General features: G+C 44.7%; 1 protein-coding gene across 1 annotated transcript in view; it reads left to right on the top strand.

The window, feature by feature from the left end:
- Positions 1 to 2144: 2144 nt before the first annotated feature.
- The window catches only part of LOC310703158 (opsin-5-like), an 18053-nt gene continuing 4884 nt past the window's right edge, over positions 2145 to 15313 (top strand). The window contains exon 1 of the mRNA XM_083495296.1: positions 2145 to 2223. Within this exon, the coding sequence (XP_083351422.1) occupies positions 2172 to 2223 (52 nt within the window). The 5' untranslated portion in view covers positions 2145 to 2171. The remainder of the gene's footprint in view (positions 2224 to 15313) is intronic.

A 15313-nucleotide genomic window follows, 5' to 3' on the forward strand; every position in this document is an offset into this window, starting at 1 on the left:
ATTGAATATTACTTTATTTGATATAAAGTTATATTTTAAAGTTATGTTTTATTGTGACATTTTTGTATTGGATCAGATTGTTATAAGGTGTGCAATTGTGTACAGTGCTACCTCTAGTTACGTGCTTAATTCGTTCCGGAGGTCCGTTCTTAACCTGAAACTGTTCTTAACCTGAAGCACCACTTTAGCTAATGGGGCCTCCCACTGCACTGCCAGACCACGATTTCCGTTCTCATCCTGAAGCAAAGTTCTTAACCCAAGATACTATTTCTGGGTTAGCGGAGTCTGTAACCTGAGACATATGTAACCTGAGATACCACTGTATAGTAATATAGAAAAGCGGTATATAAATTGAAAGTGAAATGGGGGGGGGGGGATGAGCCAAGTAGATCAGACCAGCAGCCATAGGAGAAAAGCGGAGCTAAGTACAGAAATTCAGTTCTGTAGATAACTTTTGTAAAAAATCCGGAAGCTTTTCTGTTAGGCATTTCAGGTGCCAAAAGAGAATGCCAAAAGGCATTTCACCTGCCAAAAAAGAAGAAAAAACTTTTTATGTCTGCTACAACTGTGGCTAGGAGATGGATCAATGTAAAGAAATGGACTCACTACCAGGGTTTGATTAAACACTTGCAATTAACAAAATGAATATAAGAAATATAATGATGATGTCAAAATGTTAAGAGAATAATAATTATTATTTTAAAGATTTTAAAAATTAAGACATAATAAAAGCAAGCATAATAAAAAGAAGCTAATATGCCCCAAAACAGAAGAGGAAGTTGAGGGAAGTCATGGGGGGGATTGGGGAATAGAATTCTTTTTTTATTCTTGTTATATGTCATGATATTTTGATGGAAAACATGTAAAATTCAATTAAAAATATTTTTTTAAAAAATAAATTCAGTTCTGTACACCTTTCTGGAAGACCCAACACCATCCATTTTTATAGCTGTCCAGTGTGAGTAGCAGCCCTATTTGCTCTGAGATTTTCCTGAGAGAGCTTTCACTGAAATGTTACACACGAACATTTTTTTATAAAAACAGTAGGTGTGACAGCTCAACTACAGGGCATATAATAAGTCTAGAATGAAGAACCTAAAATGAAGAGTGAGGTAAGAATGTCTCTGAAGGAGTCCTCATAAAAATGGAAATGGAAATCTCTGTGCATTTTACTGAAAATATCTGAATGCAGGTTGCTGACTCTGCAGGAAATTCTATCAGAAGCCTCTCCAGGTGGGTTTTGTCTTCTGCCACAATGTTTCCTACTTATATTTCACAACAAAGGGATGAAGGTACAGATCACAGAATGGATCGTGCCTTTAGTTGAGACAGGCATCTTGTAACTCTTGTAACTCTAAACCAAGTTGTAACTGTCATTTGATAGAAATACGATTTGTTTGTATTAGCAGTGAATTACTGTATTTTTCGCTCTATAACACGCACCCGACCATAACACGCACATAGTTTTCAGAGGAGGAAAATCCGTAGGCATGCCACCCGTAGGCATACCCTCCATAACACGCACAGACATTTCCCCTTACTTTCTAGGAGGAAAAAAGTGAGTGTTATGGTGCAAAAAATACGGTAATTTTGACACACCAGAACAAAGGATTGGAATTTATTCCAGCTTATGCTGAGATGCAACTCATATCAGCCTGCAAACAGTGTTAAAAAATCCCCTGGTGCCTTTAGTTTTGGGTATTACTCAACTGGTGCAGGACTGTTAGTGTAAATGGGTTTGCCTCTGTTTTTTGACACCACTTTCTTGTTTTCCTTTCAGCTTGGCCTTCTCTTTCCTTCCTTACGTCTCCCCAGACACAACACTAATACAGCTATGAGAAGTTAGTAATCTCTGAGGGTGGGAACAACACTTTCTCCTTATGTGACAGACACTTATATAGTCTGGCTTTTTCCAGGAGGGTCCCTAGTGTTACAGAAAGCATTAGCAACTATAAGAACATTTGTTTGGTATTTTTAGAACCACAGTATTCGTAGTGTGACACTGGTGAGGAAATTTGTCTTGTGACTGGCTTCTAAATTTTGTCAGGAGATCTGGCATCTCTCTCCAAACATTCAGGCCTGTTTTCCAAACACAAAGTAGTTTGGCCCCAATAGGAACATTGTTCCAACCACTCCACAGCGCAGGAAGCCAGCCAGTATGTGCTCATGCCATGCAAGGAAGGGTATCTTCTCTTCTGTTCCAGAGAAAGCCAGTAGCCAAAGGTGTGTGAAACAAGCTACTTCTGAGCCTTCAAGCAAGCTCATCAGGTATAGAGGGTGGCCGTCTCTCCAAGACTTTAGGTTATGTCCTCCTCTGCCCCTTGCTTCATTTTCTTTTGCCTCCTTGTGTGCTGCTTCCATTTTCTGGTGTTACTATCTGGATGTGCTCTTAGGGAAGAGCAGCATATTGTTTCTCATCAGGATAGGCTTACCAGGCTGCAGCCCCAAGACCACCCCTTGTTTTAAATCTGCTGCTATATCTGCAGCTATATCTGCTGCTAAATCTGCAGCTTCTTCTACCCGATTTCCCTTGGTTATGCCTAGCAAAGTTGCTGTAACAAACAGCGCTCCAGAGAGGCTGCACAGGAAGGGGAAGCGGGATGGAGATGCACACTGAGGATCCAGGAGAACAAAGGGCAGGAAACACTGGAGCAGCTTTGTACCCCAAAGCAAGAGCAGGCAATGGGAACCTCTGGGTTGTAGTCCAGTGACCAATCCAGTGCTGATCAAAATAACTAAAAATAAAGGAGTAGCTCTGGATGCCTTGCTGACTCACACACAAGTTACTGATGCTCCCCTGCGTGAGTGCCTAAGGGCCCCGCTCCTGCCACTCACCACCTGGCCCAGGGCGGGGTCCTACAGGCCTCATAAGTACGGTTGCTGCTGCTGGTGGTGGTGTCCAGGAGGACTGGGAGCGGCGCAGAGTTCTTTTTAAAATGTTTTACAATTTTCTTTTTTCCCTTTTGAATTTTTTTTTTGTGGGGGGTGGGGGTGGGATGGATGTTTGGTTGGGTTCGGGAATTTGTTTGATTTTGATGTGTTTGTAATTTTTACAGTTTTTTGTTTGCATTGTTTTATTGTGTTGTTGTTTTTTATGGTCTTATTTTGTACTTAAGGGGCGGGGTCAGGGCTGCCGGGGAGTGGGTCCCAGCCAACAAAATAGTTGGGGCATGTTCCACAGGGGGAGGGTGGACTGGGACAACCGATCTCAGTGATCACAGGTAGGGGATGCTTTATCCCATGTTGATGGCCTTTCAGCTGATTCCCTGGTGGCCCACTGGAATGTGGAGTTAACCAGGGCTATTGGCTGTCTGGCTCCGAAGCGCCCTCTCCGATTGCATGGAGCCCAAACAGCCCAGTGGTTTTCCACAGATCTGAGGGCAATGAAACAATCGTTGAGACAGCTAGAGTGCTGGTGGCGGATGACCCATTCTGAAGCTGACCAGACACAAGTTAGAGCTCAATGTCGAGCCTACCAAGTGGCGGTAGTGACAGCGAAGAAGACTTTCTTCACCGCCCTATTGCATCTGCAGAAAACAGCAGCAGGAGACTTTTTCAGGTGGTTCGCAATTTAGCGGAACCACCTGTGACATTGGGGCCCAGTACGGGCCACATGATCTCCTGCAATGATTTTGCAAAGTTTTTTTGCAGATAAAGTAGCTCAGATTCGGGAAGAGGTAGACTCCACCATGGGAGCAGGGCCAGGGCGGGAGAGTGCTAGAGTTCTGTCTAGTCAAGTTGTGTGGGATCAATTCCAATCTGTTACCTCCGAGGATGTGGACAGGCTGCTTGGACGAGTGAAACCAACCACCTGTCTCCTTGATCCTTGCCCATCCTGGCTTATAAAAGCTAGCCAGGAAGGGCTGGGCAATGGACTTCGCGGGGTAGTGAATGCTTCCCTCCATGAGGGAGCCTTCCCAGACTCACTGAAAGAGGCAGTTATCAAACCGCTTCTTAAAAAAACATCTTTAGATGCTGCCAATATGGCCAACTATCGCCCAGTCTCAAATCTTCCATTCTTGGGCAAGGTGATTGAGCGGGTGGTTGCCAAACAACTCCAAGCACGCCTGGAGGATGCGGACCATTTGGATCCCTTCCAGTCGGGATTCAGGCCTCACCATGGGACTGAAACTCATGGAACTTTGAAGTGTCAGGCATAGCCCTACTGGCTTTAGCCCAAACGTAGCAGAGTTTTCCTGCACAGCGAAGAAGCTAGTCGTGGTGGAAATGACTAGTCAGCTAGACTCAGAATAACTATTTACAGGATTTATTAAAAGGAAAAATAAAACCAGCAGAGTTTCTGCATACAAAACAAAGCAAATAAATCCTTTCTCTCTCTCTCTCTCTCTCTCTCTCTCTCTCTCATAACCATACACAGCACTTTTACTCCTAACACACCTAACACCAAACTGTGCTAGCATTCCCAGATAACAGAGTTGAGTGCTGGTCGTTAACCAATCAAAGTAAGTAGTTTCTAGGTCAAGCAGACCTTGGCTTTCTGCCAAGAGTAAATTGACACTGCCTTGAGTTAATTGTGTGAAGCCAGAATCTGCAAGTTCCCACAAAATCAATTAACAGAACTGAACACCCCCTCACAGATTCTGCTGGACAATTAACATCAAATAACACCTATGTAGGAGATTATTTTTCCAGCAAACCTAAACCCTTGCACATTTGCCTGTTCTTTATCTTTGCCAATGGTTTAGTTAACACATCTGCTACATTTTCTTCACTTGATACATAAGTACATGTGATTATATTGTCTTGTACACAGCAACGTACATTTTGGTATTTTACAGAGATATGTTTGAACGTGATTTGAAACCCTCTGTTTTACTTAAGGTTATACAAGCTTGATTATCAATGTAAACTTGTACTGGTTCTCCACAATTCACATTTAAATCTACTAACAAATGCTTGAAATAAATCACCTCGTTGCACAATTCACTCAATGCGGCGTACTCTGATTCCGTTGATGACACACTTACAACGTCTTGCTTGCGTGACCGCCAGCTGATTAAAGCTCCACCGACCATTATAACTAGTCCTGTGACAGATTTTCTATCTGGCAAATTTCCCCAGTCACTATCACAGTAGCAACTCAACATTTCGTCCTCGGAAGAATTTAATTGTAACATATAGCCAATTGTCTGTTTGAGGTATCTCAGAACTTGTTTTACCCCTTTCCAGGCATTTAGTGTGGGTTTTGAGACCAATCTACTTAATATGCCTACTGCGTAGCTAATATCAGGTCTGGACCACTGTGCTAGATACAATAAACTTCCAATTACAGAGTGATATACATCAGGATGTTCAAATTCAGGACTCTCATCAATATGAAGTGTTTTTATGAAACCTGGATCCATAGGCACCGCTGCCCCTTTGCAATCCTGCATCCTGTATGTAGTCAGTAGTTGTTTAACTTTGTTCTGCTGACTAATTAGGCAGCTGCCATCTTGGGCCCAGCACACTTCCAACCCTAGATATGTCCTAACCGGGCCTAAGTCCTTCACTTTGAACTTACTGGACAATTGCTTGGCAAACCTTTTAGTTTGTTTATCTGTTTTGCAGGCATACAATACATCATCTACATAAATCAGACAAAACTCTTGATCACTGCCTGTACCACGTACATAAACACAATTGTCAGCTGTACTCTGCTTGAAACCAAATGACACTAAAGCCTCATGGAAACATTTGTTCCAAGATCTTGCAGCCTGTTTGAGACCATATAGAGCTTTGTTTAATTTTAACACTCTATTGGAACCTGTCTCATAACCAGGCGGTTCGGCTAGATACAGGTCTTCTGATATTGATGCATGTAAATATGCAGTCTGGATATCAAAATGGTTCAACAGGAGTTTTCTCTTTGCTCCAAGCGTTAGAATCAGCCTTACACTGTCCCCCTTAGCAGTAGGGGAAAAAGTTTCGTCATAATCTTTTCCAGGCCTCTGAGAATATCCTTGAGCCACTAAACGAGCTTTGTATTTGTACTCTCCTGTCACCAGAGGTTTAAGTTTGTACACCCACCTGCAGCCTACAATCTTTGCCCCCTCAGGCGCTGCTACTGGTGTAAAGACCTTGTGCTCATTCAGAGAGGACATCTCTTCCTCCATTGCCTGTTTCCAGAGCTCTGCCTCCTCTTTTGGTAACTTTAACACCTCCTGAAAACTTTTGGGTTCTGCAATTACACTAAACACATTTGCAGTATCTGGAGAAAAACGCACCGGAGGCACTCCTTTGTTTTGTCTTTTAGATCTTCTGGGAGAAAATTTTTCTTCTGACCCACTTTCCTCCTCAGAACTACGACCTCTCTTTTGTTGCTTAGCAACTGGTCTCTGGCTAACTCCACTTTCTTGAGAGCTCTTATCTGAACTTTCCTCCCCCTCAGACTCTGATTCTCTGTGTCTACCTTCAGAGTCAAGGAGCTCCTGGGAAGGTTCAAACCAAACCTCAGTATTGGCATGTAGTCTCTCCCAGCCACTATGTTCACAAAAACTGGCATTCCTGGAGATCACAATGCCATTTGTCCCTTCAGCAAAGCGGAAACCTTTTCCCAGCTCCTGGTAACCCACAAACACTAACTGTTTGGTCTTAGGATCTCCCTTCTTTCTCATTTGTTTCGGAATTAATACCCAGGCTTTTGATCCAAACACATGCAAATGGTCAATTTTAGGTTTTTTCTGAAACAATTTAAAGTACGGGGTTGTACCTATTGTTTGATGAAAGAGCCTATTTTGGAGATAACACGCGGTGAGCATGCTCTCCCCCCAATAAGACATGGGTAAATCAGCATCATCAAGCATGGCAAACATCATATCTTGTAAAGATCTGTTTTTTCGCTCTGCAACGCCATTCTCCTCTGGGGAAAAAACGTTCGTTTTTCTATGCCCAATGCCACGCTTTTGTAACCAATCTTTAAAGGCATTTGACATAAATTCGCCACCTCTGTCTGTCTGAATCCTTTTGAGTTTAATGGACAGAAATCTTTCCACAGATGCCACCCAGCCTTTAAACTTAGTGAACACGTCACCCTTATTTTTCATGGGAAAAACCCAAGAGTAACGCGTGGCGTCATCCACAATTGTTAGTGAAAAGCGCGCTCCACCCCTGCTTACAGCAAATGGACCAATTACGTCCATGTGAACCAGCTGTAGCGGTGACTCACTAACTCTGTCACTTCTGGGGTAAGAGACTCTGTGGGTTTTAACCTTTTTACAAACATTACAATCAAGGTACTTGTTGCAACTCTTTAAATTACCCCCATCAGCCAATTCAGACATTTTTAGTACACTTTTCCAGCAAGCATGCCCCATTTTCCTATGCAATAAGTGCACACAGTTGTCATGTATAGCTTTGTTATTCACTGCAGGCTGAGATTTACTGACTACTGCTGCAACTTGAGATCCTGCTTTAAGCCAAAACAAGCCTCCCTCTGACTTAGCAGTGCCTAAAATCTCACCAGCCTTCTTAATAGTGCAACTGTCTCCTTCAAAATACACTTTAAACCCAGCTTTTAGCAAACAATCTACAGACATCAGATTGCTCCTTAATGAAGGCACACAAAGTACATTTTGCAGGCATTCACGCAGACAAGGAACATAAACTGCACCCCCCGAAATCACTTCGGAAGTACTTCCGTCTGCTAGGGCCACCTGGCTGCGCTGTGCTGAGTTCTTGGAAACAAACAATTCATCTGAATTTACGATGTGCCGAGACGCTCCAGAATCGACCACCCAGACCGCTTGTTTCTCATCAGCAATCTTGACCTTGGCGGTCACCAGCTGAGCCGACTGTTTACGTTTGAAGAATTTCTTTTTACGCTGCTGCTGCTGCTGCTGATCTCGTCTCTGCTCCTGCACCGGCAACTGAGACTTGACCAACTCCGGACATTGTCGTTTTAGATGCGCTGAAGACCCACATCGGAAACAACGCCTAACAGCAAACGCTGACTCCTCACCGGTACGCTGCTTTTGCGTCACCTCTGGCACGGCATGAGAACTCCTTCCAAACCGCCCGCCAGTAGAAGTCTCTGCAGCCAACGCCCTTTCTTGCCTCTTCTGCCATTCTTCAATCAAACGCCCAGTAACGTAACTGACTGATAAATCATGCTCCTGTATGCCTTCTAGAGACAAAACTAAATTATCCCAGCTTTCCGGGAGAGAACTCAAAATAATAGCCACCTTCTCCTGCTGGTCTAATGCACAGTCTCTTTCCTGTAGCGCAGCAAACTTTAACTGTAAACTGTGTAGGTGTTCCTGCATTGTAACCCCAGGCTGTAACATTGCCTTGTACAATGCCTTGCGAATGAACAGCTTGGAAACCGCTGTCTCACGCACATGGAGTTCTTTAAGTGCTTGCCACACACCTCTAGCTGTCTTGATTCCCCTCACATATGGCAACTGGGAATCTTCCAGCCCCAAGACAATTGTGGCCCTTGCTCTTTGGTCATTATCGAGGTCTTCATCATCAGGCTTTGCAGGAAACTTACTCACCACTTGCCAGAGACGATCCCTCTGCAGCACGGCCTGCATGCGTTCCGACCACAGCAAGTAATTGGAGTCATTCAGACGCTCAAAAGCCATCTGAACTGGTTGTGAGGCCATCTTGAGAGCGATGTCCCTGGAACCCGGAACCAGCTACTCACGACCACCGAGAGAGAAAACAGGAACCACAGCACCCAGCACTCACACGCTGCAGCTGTTGTCCTTGTGTCCACTGCGTCACCAGCTCACCACAGTCAGGAACCAGCCAGTGTCCATCTGCTGCACTGACAGGAACAACAACTTCTGGAACTACTGGAACCAACACCGTTGATGCTGACACCACCACAACTCAGGCTGGCAGCACAATGCCCATAACCTCATGGAACTTTGAAGTGTCAGGCATAGCCCTACTGGCTTTAGCCCAAACGTAGCAGAGTTTTCCTGCACAGCGAAGAAGCTAGTCGTGGTGGAAATGACTAGTCAGCTAGACTCAGAATAACTATTTACAGGATTTATTAAAAGGAAAAATAAAACCAGCAGAGTTTCTGCATACAAAACAAAGCAAATAAATCCTTTCTCTCTCTCTCTCTCTCTCTCTCTCTCTCTCTCTCTCTCTCATAACCATACACAGCACTTTTACTCCTAACACACCTAACACCAAACTGTGCTAGCATTCCCAGATAACAGAGTTGAGTGCTGGTCGTTAACCAATCAAAGTAAGTAGTTTCTAGGTCAAGCAGACCTTGGCTTTCTGCCAAGAGTAAATTGACACTGCCTTGAGTTAATTGTGTGAAGCCAGAATCTGCAAGTTCCCACAAAATCAATTAACAGAACTGAACAGAAACTGCCTTGGTCGCACTGGTTGATGATCTCCGGCGGGCTAGGGACAAAGGTGAGAGCTGTTTCCTAGTTCTGCTGGATCGCTCAGCAGCCTTTGACACCATCGACCATAACATCCTTCTGGACTGTCTAGAAGGGCTGGGAGCTGGGGGCACTGTTATACAGTGGTTCCGCTCCTTTCTCCTGAGCCATGTCCAGAAAGTGGGGGGGGTGAGTGTTCAGACCCCTGGGCTCTCACTTGTGGGGTGCCTCAGGGTTCTGTCCTCTCCCCCATGCTTTTCAACATCTACATGCAGCCGCTGGAGGAAATCATCAGGGGGTTTGGGCTGGGTGTTCATCAGTATGCGGATGATACCCAGCTCTACCTCTCTTTCAAATCAGAACCAGTGAAGGCGGTGAAGGTCCTGTGTGAGTGTCTGGAGGCGGTTGGGGGTTGGATGGCGGCTAACAGATTGAGGTTGAATCCTGGCAAGACAGAAATACTGTTTTGGGGGGACAGGAGGCAGGCAGATGTGGAGGACTCCCTAGTCCTGAATGGGGTAACTGTGCCCCTGAAAGACCAGGTGCACAGCCTGGGGGTCATTCTGGACTCACAGCTGTCCATGGAGGTACAGGTCAATTCTGTGTCCAGGGCAGCTGTCTACCAGCTCCATCTGGTACGCAGGCTGAGACCCTACCTGCCCGCAGACTGTCTTGCCAGAGTGGTGCATGCTTTAGTTATCTCTCGCTTGGACTACTGCAATGCGCTCTATGTGGGGCTACCTTTGAAGGTGACCCGGAAACTACAACTAATTCAGAATGCGGCAGCTAGACTGGTGACTGGGAGCAGCCGCCGAGACCATATAACACCGGTCTTGAAAGACCTACACTGGTTCCCAGTACGTTTCCAAGCACAATTCAAAGCGTTGGTGCTGACCTTTAAAGCCCTAAATGGCCTCGGTCCAGTATACCTGAAGCAGCGTCTCCACCCCCATTGTTCTGCCTGGACACTGAGGTCCAGCGCTGAGGGCCTTCTGGCAGTTCCCTCGCTGTGAGAAGCCAAGCTACAGGGAACCAGGCATAAGGCCTTCTCGGTAGTGGCACCCGCCCTGTGGAATGCCCTCCCATCAGATGTCAAAGAGAAAAATAACTACCAAACTTTTAGAAGACATCTGAAGGCAGCCCTGTTTAGGGAAGTGTTTAATGTTTAATAGGTTATTGTACTTTAGTGTTTTGTTGGAAGCCACCCAGAATGGCTGTGGAAAACCAGCCAGATGGGCAGAGTATAAATAAATAAATTATTATTATTATTATTATTATTATTATTATTATTATTATTATTATGCTCTGCCTCAAGAGGAGCCACCCAGAGTGGCTGGAGAAACCCAGCCAGATGGACAGGGTATAAATAATAAATTTATTATTATTATTATTATTATTATTATTATTATTATTATTATTATTATTATTATTTAGTTTGGCCCTCCAGTTCATACTGGATGCCTAGCAAGTATTTTAAGTGTATAAGACTCCAATGAACCATCTGGTCCTCTAGTTATTCTGAACAAGCAGGTCCCAATCTACATGTGGTAACCACAAACTATTCACAGCCAGTACCCCTTGGTACAGATTCATATCTCCTTCACATTAAAATATGTGTGCAGTCAGAATAGGACTGGGAAGTACAATATGCCAACACGGATCATTCCTACTGCCTCATCTGAAATGCTTCTCAAAGGGGGGCGGGGACACCAAAATCCTTGTTGCTGACGAAAGCATTGAACAATGTTTGATTTTGTTCTTCCAAAACAGAAAGAAAATGCTGTAGATAATTGTAATTTGCCAGGGCTACTTTACTTTCAAAACACATAAGGCAGAAATTCCACCACTGTTTTCTGGTATATACTAGTTTATAGACTGTAACCAGTTCTGGTATTTTAAAAGGTTGATACTTTAAAAGTTTCAAAATACACTGAATATTTGACCTTATGAAATAAAATAAAAAGTGGGTTTTCCCCCCCTTATCTTCTCTAACAAAATAAGGGCTACATTGGTTTGTGAGTGTATAAGTGTACATCTGGGAATGTGGATGGTGCTGTGGTCTAAACCACTGAGCCTCTTGGGCTTGCCGATCAGAAGGTCGACAGTTTGAATCCACGTGACTGGACTTAACTGTCAGGCGTCCTTTACCTTTTTACCTTTTTTTAAGTGTGCATCTAGGGTTGCATCCAGTTCTCTCTGCATGAGCAGAAGAGATGTCTGCTTGCAGAACAGGACTTCTCTATCCTCTCCCCATCACTGCAGCCCTCCCCACACCCTCAATATCTGCCCTGGAGTGTTGGGTTTTGGAGGTGGGCAGGGGGCTGGAGGAGGGGGAAGAGGAAGGGAAAGTCCTGTTGCAAAAGTGGAAGTGGCCTTTGATGGCACATTCCGGATGACAGGCAAAGGAAGCAGAAGAGTAGAGCACTTACACACAAGTTGTTTGAACTGATAAATTGTCCTCTTTGCAGTTTGCAAGGTTTTATTTTTATACAGGGTGTGTGTGACTTCAGGCTGGGGTGTCAACTGGCTCTCTTCAGGCTGGAACTGTGAGTACCTAATGTGTTCATCTTCTTAGGGAACCAGAGTCCTGGTAATGCAGAAGGGAAGGCTTGCTTGCTCAGGACACATCCAGCCCCTGTTTGATGCCGTGCAAGTCTCTGTGTGGCGACACTCACGAGTCCAGGAGGCGGATTAAAGTGCCAAAACAGCAACAGTCCAAAGATCTGCCAGCATCGTAATGCATTATGCAAATCTGTGATGCAACCACATTTGGAGCACTGTGTACAGTTCTGGTCGCTTCACTCAAAAAGCATATTGTAGAGTTGGAAAAGGTCCAGAAAAGGGGATGGAGAGACTCCTCTGTGTGTTTGAGACTTTTTAGTTCAGAGAAACAGCAGGTAAGAGGTGCCATGACAGAAGTTCATAAAATTATGCATAGCATGGAGCAAATAGAGAAAAGCCCCCCCCCCAATAATACTAGAACTTGTGGCTGTGCAGTGAAGCTGAATGTTGAAAGATTGATGATAGATAAAAGAAAGTCCTTCACATAATGCGTGGATAAAACTATGGAACTTGTTCCCACAGGAGGCAGCAATGGCCACCAACCTTACTGTAATTAAATCATTAATTAAATTTCTATACCACCCTTTATCCGAGGATCACAGGGCGGTTTACAATATAAAAACACAAAAATGCATAACATTGTAACAAAACAAAACAAAGCCCCTAACACAGTTTAAAAGACTATAGATAGTTTACGTAGGACAGACACACACCGAGCCAGTCCGTGTAGCACGCGTGCAATCTAAAGGCATCACAGACCTGTTATTGTTCAATCTGGAGTGGCGGAACGCCACTTGTCTCTATATAGATAGTTTAATTAGCCAAAGGTCTGGGAGAATAGGAATGTTTTCACCTGACGCCTAAAGGTATGTAAGGAAGGCACCAGGTGAGGCTTCCTGGGGAGAGCACCCCACAAACAGGGAGCCACCACAGAAAAGGCCCGCTCTCGTCTTGCCCCCCTCCACACCTCGCATGGAGGAGGCACATGAAGAAGAGTCTCAGATCATCCAGGGTTGTTGAGCTTTGGGGGGGGGGGATTGCCGAAAATTGATCACCCGCACACATCGCAAAATCCACCTCCCGTCTGTCCCATTGCCAGCAGAAGCTGCCAATCGCCCACCCAACTGCAGGAGCGTCAGCCAATCACACCACCCATTGATGCAGAAACCAATAACACGCACAATAGCTGCTGACAGCCATGGAAGCAACCAGTCAAACGTCCACCCTATGAACTACCCATGTATAAGATGACCCCCACTTTTTAGCATTATTTTTACAGAGAAAAACATAATCTTATATATGGGAAAGTATGGTATTTTCTTTCACAATAAAGAGCTCTCTGCCTTTTGTGTTCCTTTGGCTGGGAAGCTCCTTTGACAATGTCCCACATGCAAATCAGGATGAATAGTCATTGTTGTATAACTGCCCCATAAGCAAATCGGAACAAATGCCCAGAAAAGACTGGACAGAGTCCACATAAGCTTTGTGCAAGCATCTCAGGATGCATGCTCAATAAACAGGTCGCCTGGAGGAGTCCTGTGAACGTCTCCCTGGGCATGGCGGGAAACAGATAGTTGAACTAGATTATTCCAGTCTACAGTGATACCTTGGTTTACAACCATAATCCGTTCCAGAGGTCTGGTTGTAAACTGAAACAGGTTGTAACCCAAGGCGCGCTTTCGCCAATGGGGTCTCCCCCCCCCCAATTCGTTGTAATCCAAAAAAAGGGACACACACTTCAGGGTTTGACGTGATTGTAATCCAAAACGGTTGCACTGTAATCAAAAAGGGTTGCAGACCAAGGTACCACTGTATTTGCAATTTGCTGCTCCAGGAAAGTTCCCCAGTGGCATGAGGAGAGCACTTAAGTACCACTGTCTCTTAGGGCTGGTTTTGGGAGGGGAAAGCGAGAGAATCCCTCACAATAGCAATCAAAGGTTCTCCTGCTCAGTATCTTACTGAAAAACGGCCACAACATCCTTGCTAAAGAATGAAGAGATGCAGTTTGACATTCATTGCACACAATTCAATGTAAGATGGCAAATCTCTCTATATATTCCATGCCTGGTTTCCTTCTGTGTTTTGTAATGATCCTTAAATGGCTTCATTACTCCATTAAAATGACAGTTCATCATATAACCAGGATACCTTGTGTTGTGTTTTAACTTTGGCTGCTGCTCTGAGGCTTTCTGTAGGAATAGCTTTGAGTTGGGTAAAGAGGTCAAGATGGAATGTGTAAAACACAAAATCCCATTGATTGTGTTTGCCATCCTTCTAAAATTCATTCTGCATGAATGCTAGTCTATATAATACTTTCTTGTTTGTCACATTCCTCGTGAAGAATTCAAAGTCTTGTGAATGTTCATGTGAATGTGCTTGTGCAACTGTTTTGGAAAGAATCTTTTGCATCTTCCTAACTACCTTATTTCCCGCCGCCTATTTATAGACATTGCTTGCTTTCCAAAATCCATTAAGCTGCTAGATAAACAAAAAAGCATGTCAAGTTCAATACAGCATAAGAATTACTGTAACAGACAGATTTGGAGGGGTGCAGGGAGAATGGGGCGTAGCTGAGTGTCAGAGCATCACTTTGCATGCAGAAGCTCCCTATTCAATCCCTGCCATCTCCAAGTAGGGCTGGGAGAAAACTGCTGCCTGAAATCCTGGGGATTTGAACCTGCCTCTCTCTAACCCAGGGATGCGGGTGGTGCTGTGGGTTAAACCACAGAGCCTAGGACTTGCCCATCAGAAGGTCGGCAGTTCGAATCCCCGCAATGGGGTGAGCTCCCGTTGCTCAGTCCCTGCTCCTGCCCACCTAGTAGTTCGAAAGCACATCAAAGTGCAAGTAGATAAATAGGTACCGCTCTGGCAGGAAGGTAAACGGCATTTCCATGCGCTGCTCTGGTTCGCCAGAAGCTGCTTAGTCATGCTGGCCACATGACCCGGAAGCTGTACGCTGGCTCACTCGGCCAATAAAGCGAGATGAGCGCCGCAACCCCAGAGTCGGTCACGACTGGTCCCTTTACCTTTACCTCACTAACCCAACACCAACTTAGTTGTTTGTTAGTCACATTTTCCCCTTACCTAATAGAGAATAAAGTTTAAAATGAACCCACCTTTTACTCGTTTGCATTTTAACAGCTTTTCAAACCAATCTAATTGCATGTAAGGCTGTCCCTACTAGTCTGCTTCATGCAATGAAACCAGCTATGTGTTTAGTCTAGTTACAAGCTTTATCTCCTTTCCTCAAAGGTGCATTGGGCAGCATACAAAGTCCCCCACCCCTTTAGCCTCACAATAACTCAGAAAAGTAGAGATGGCTGAGAGAAAGAGACTGGCCCAAGGGACACCCTGGGAGCTCTGTGGTTGAGCAGGGAGTTGAACCTGCCTCTCTCTAACCCAGC

The sequence above is a fragment of the Podarcis liolepis genome (assembly GCF_965112155.1).
Source record: "Podarcis liolepis genome assembly, chromosome: 3".
NCBI lineage: Eukaryota > Metazoa > Chordata > Lepidosauria > Squamata > Lacertidae > Podarcis > Podarcis liolepis.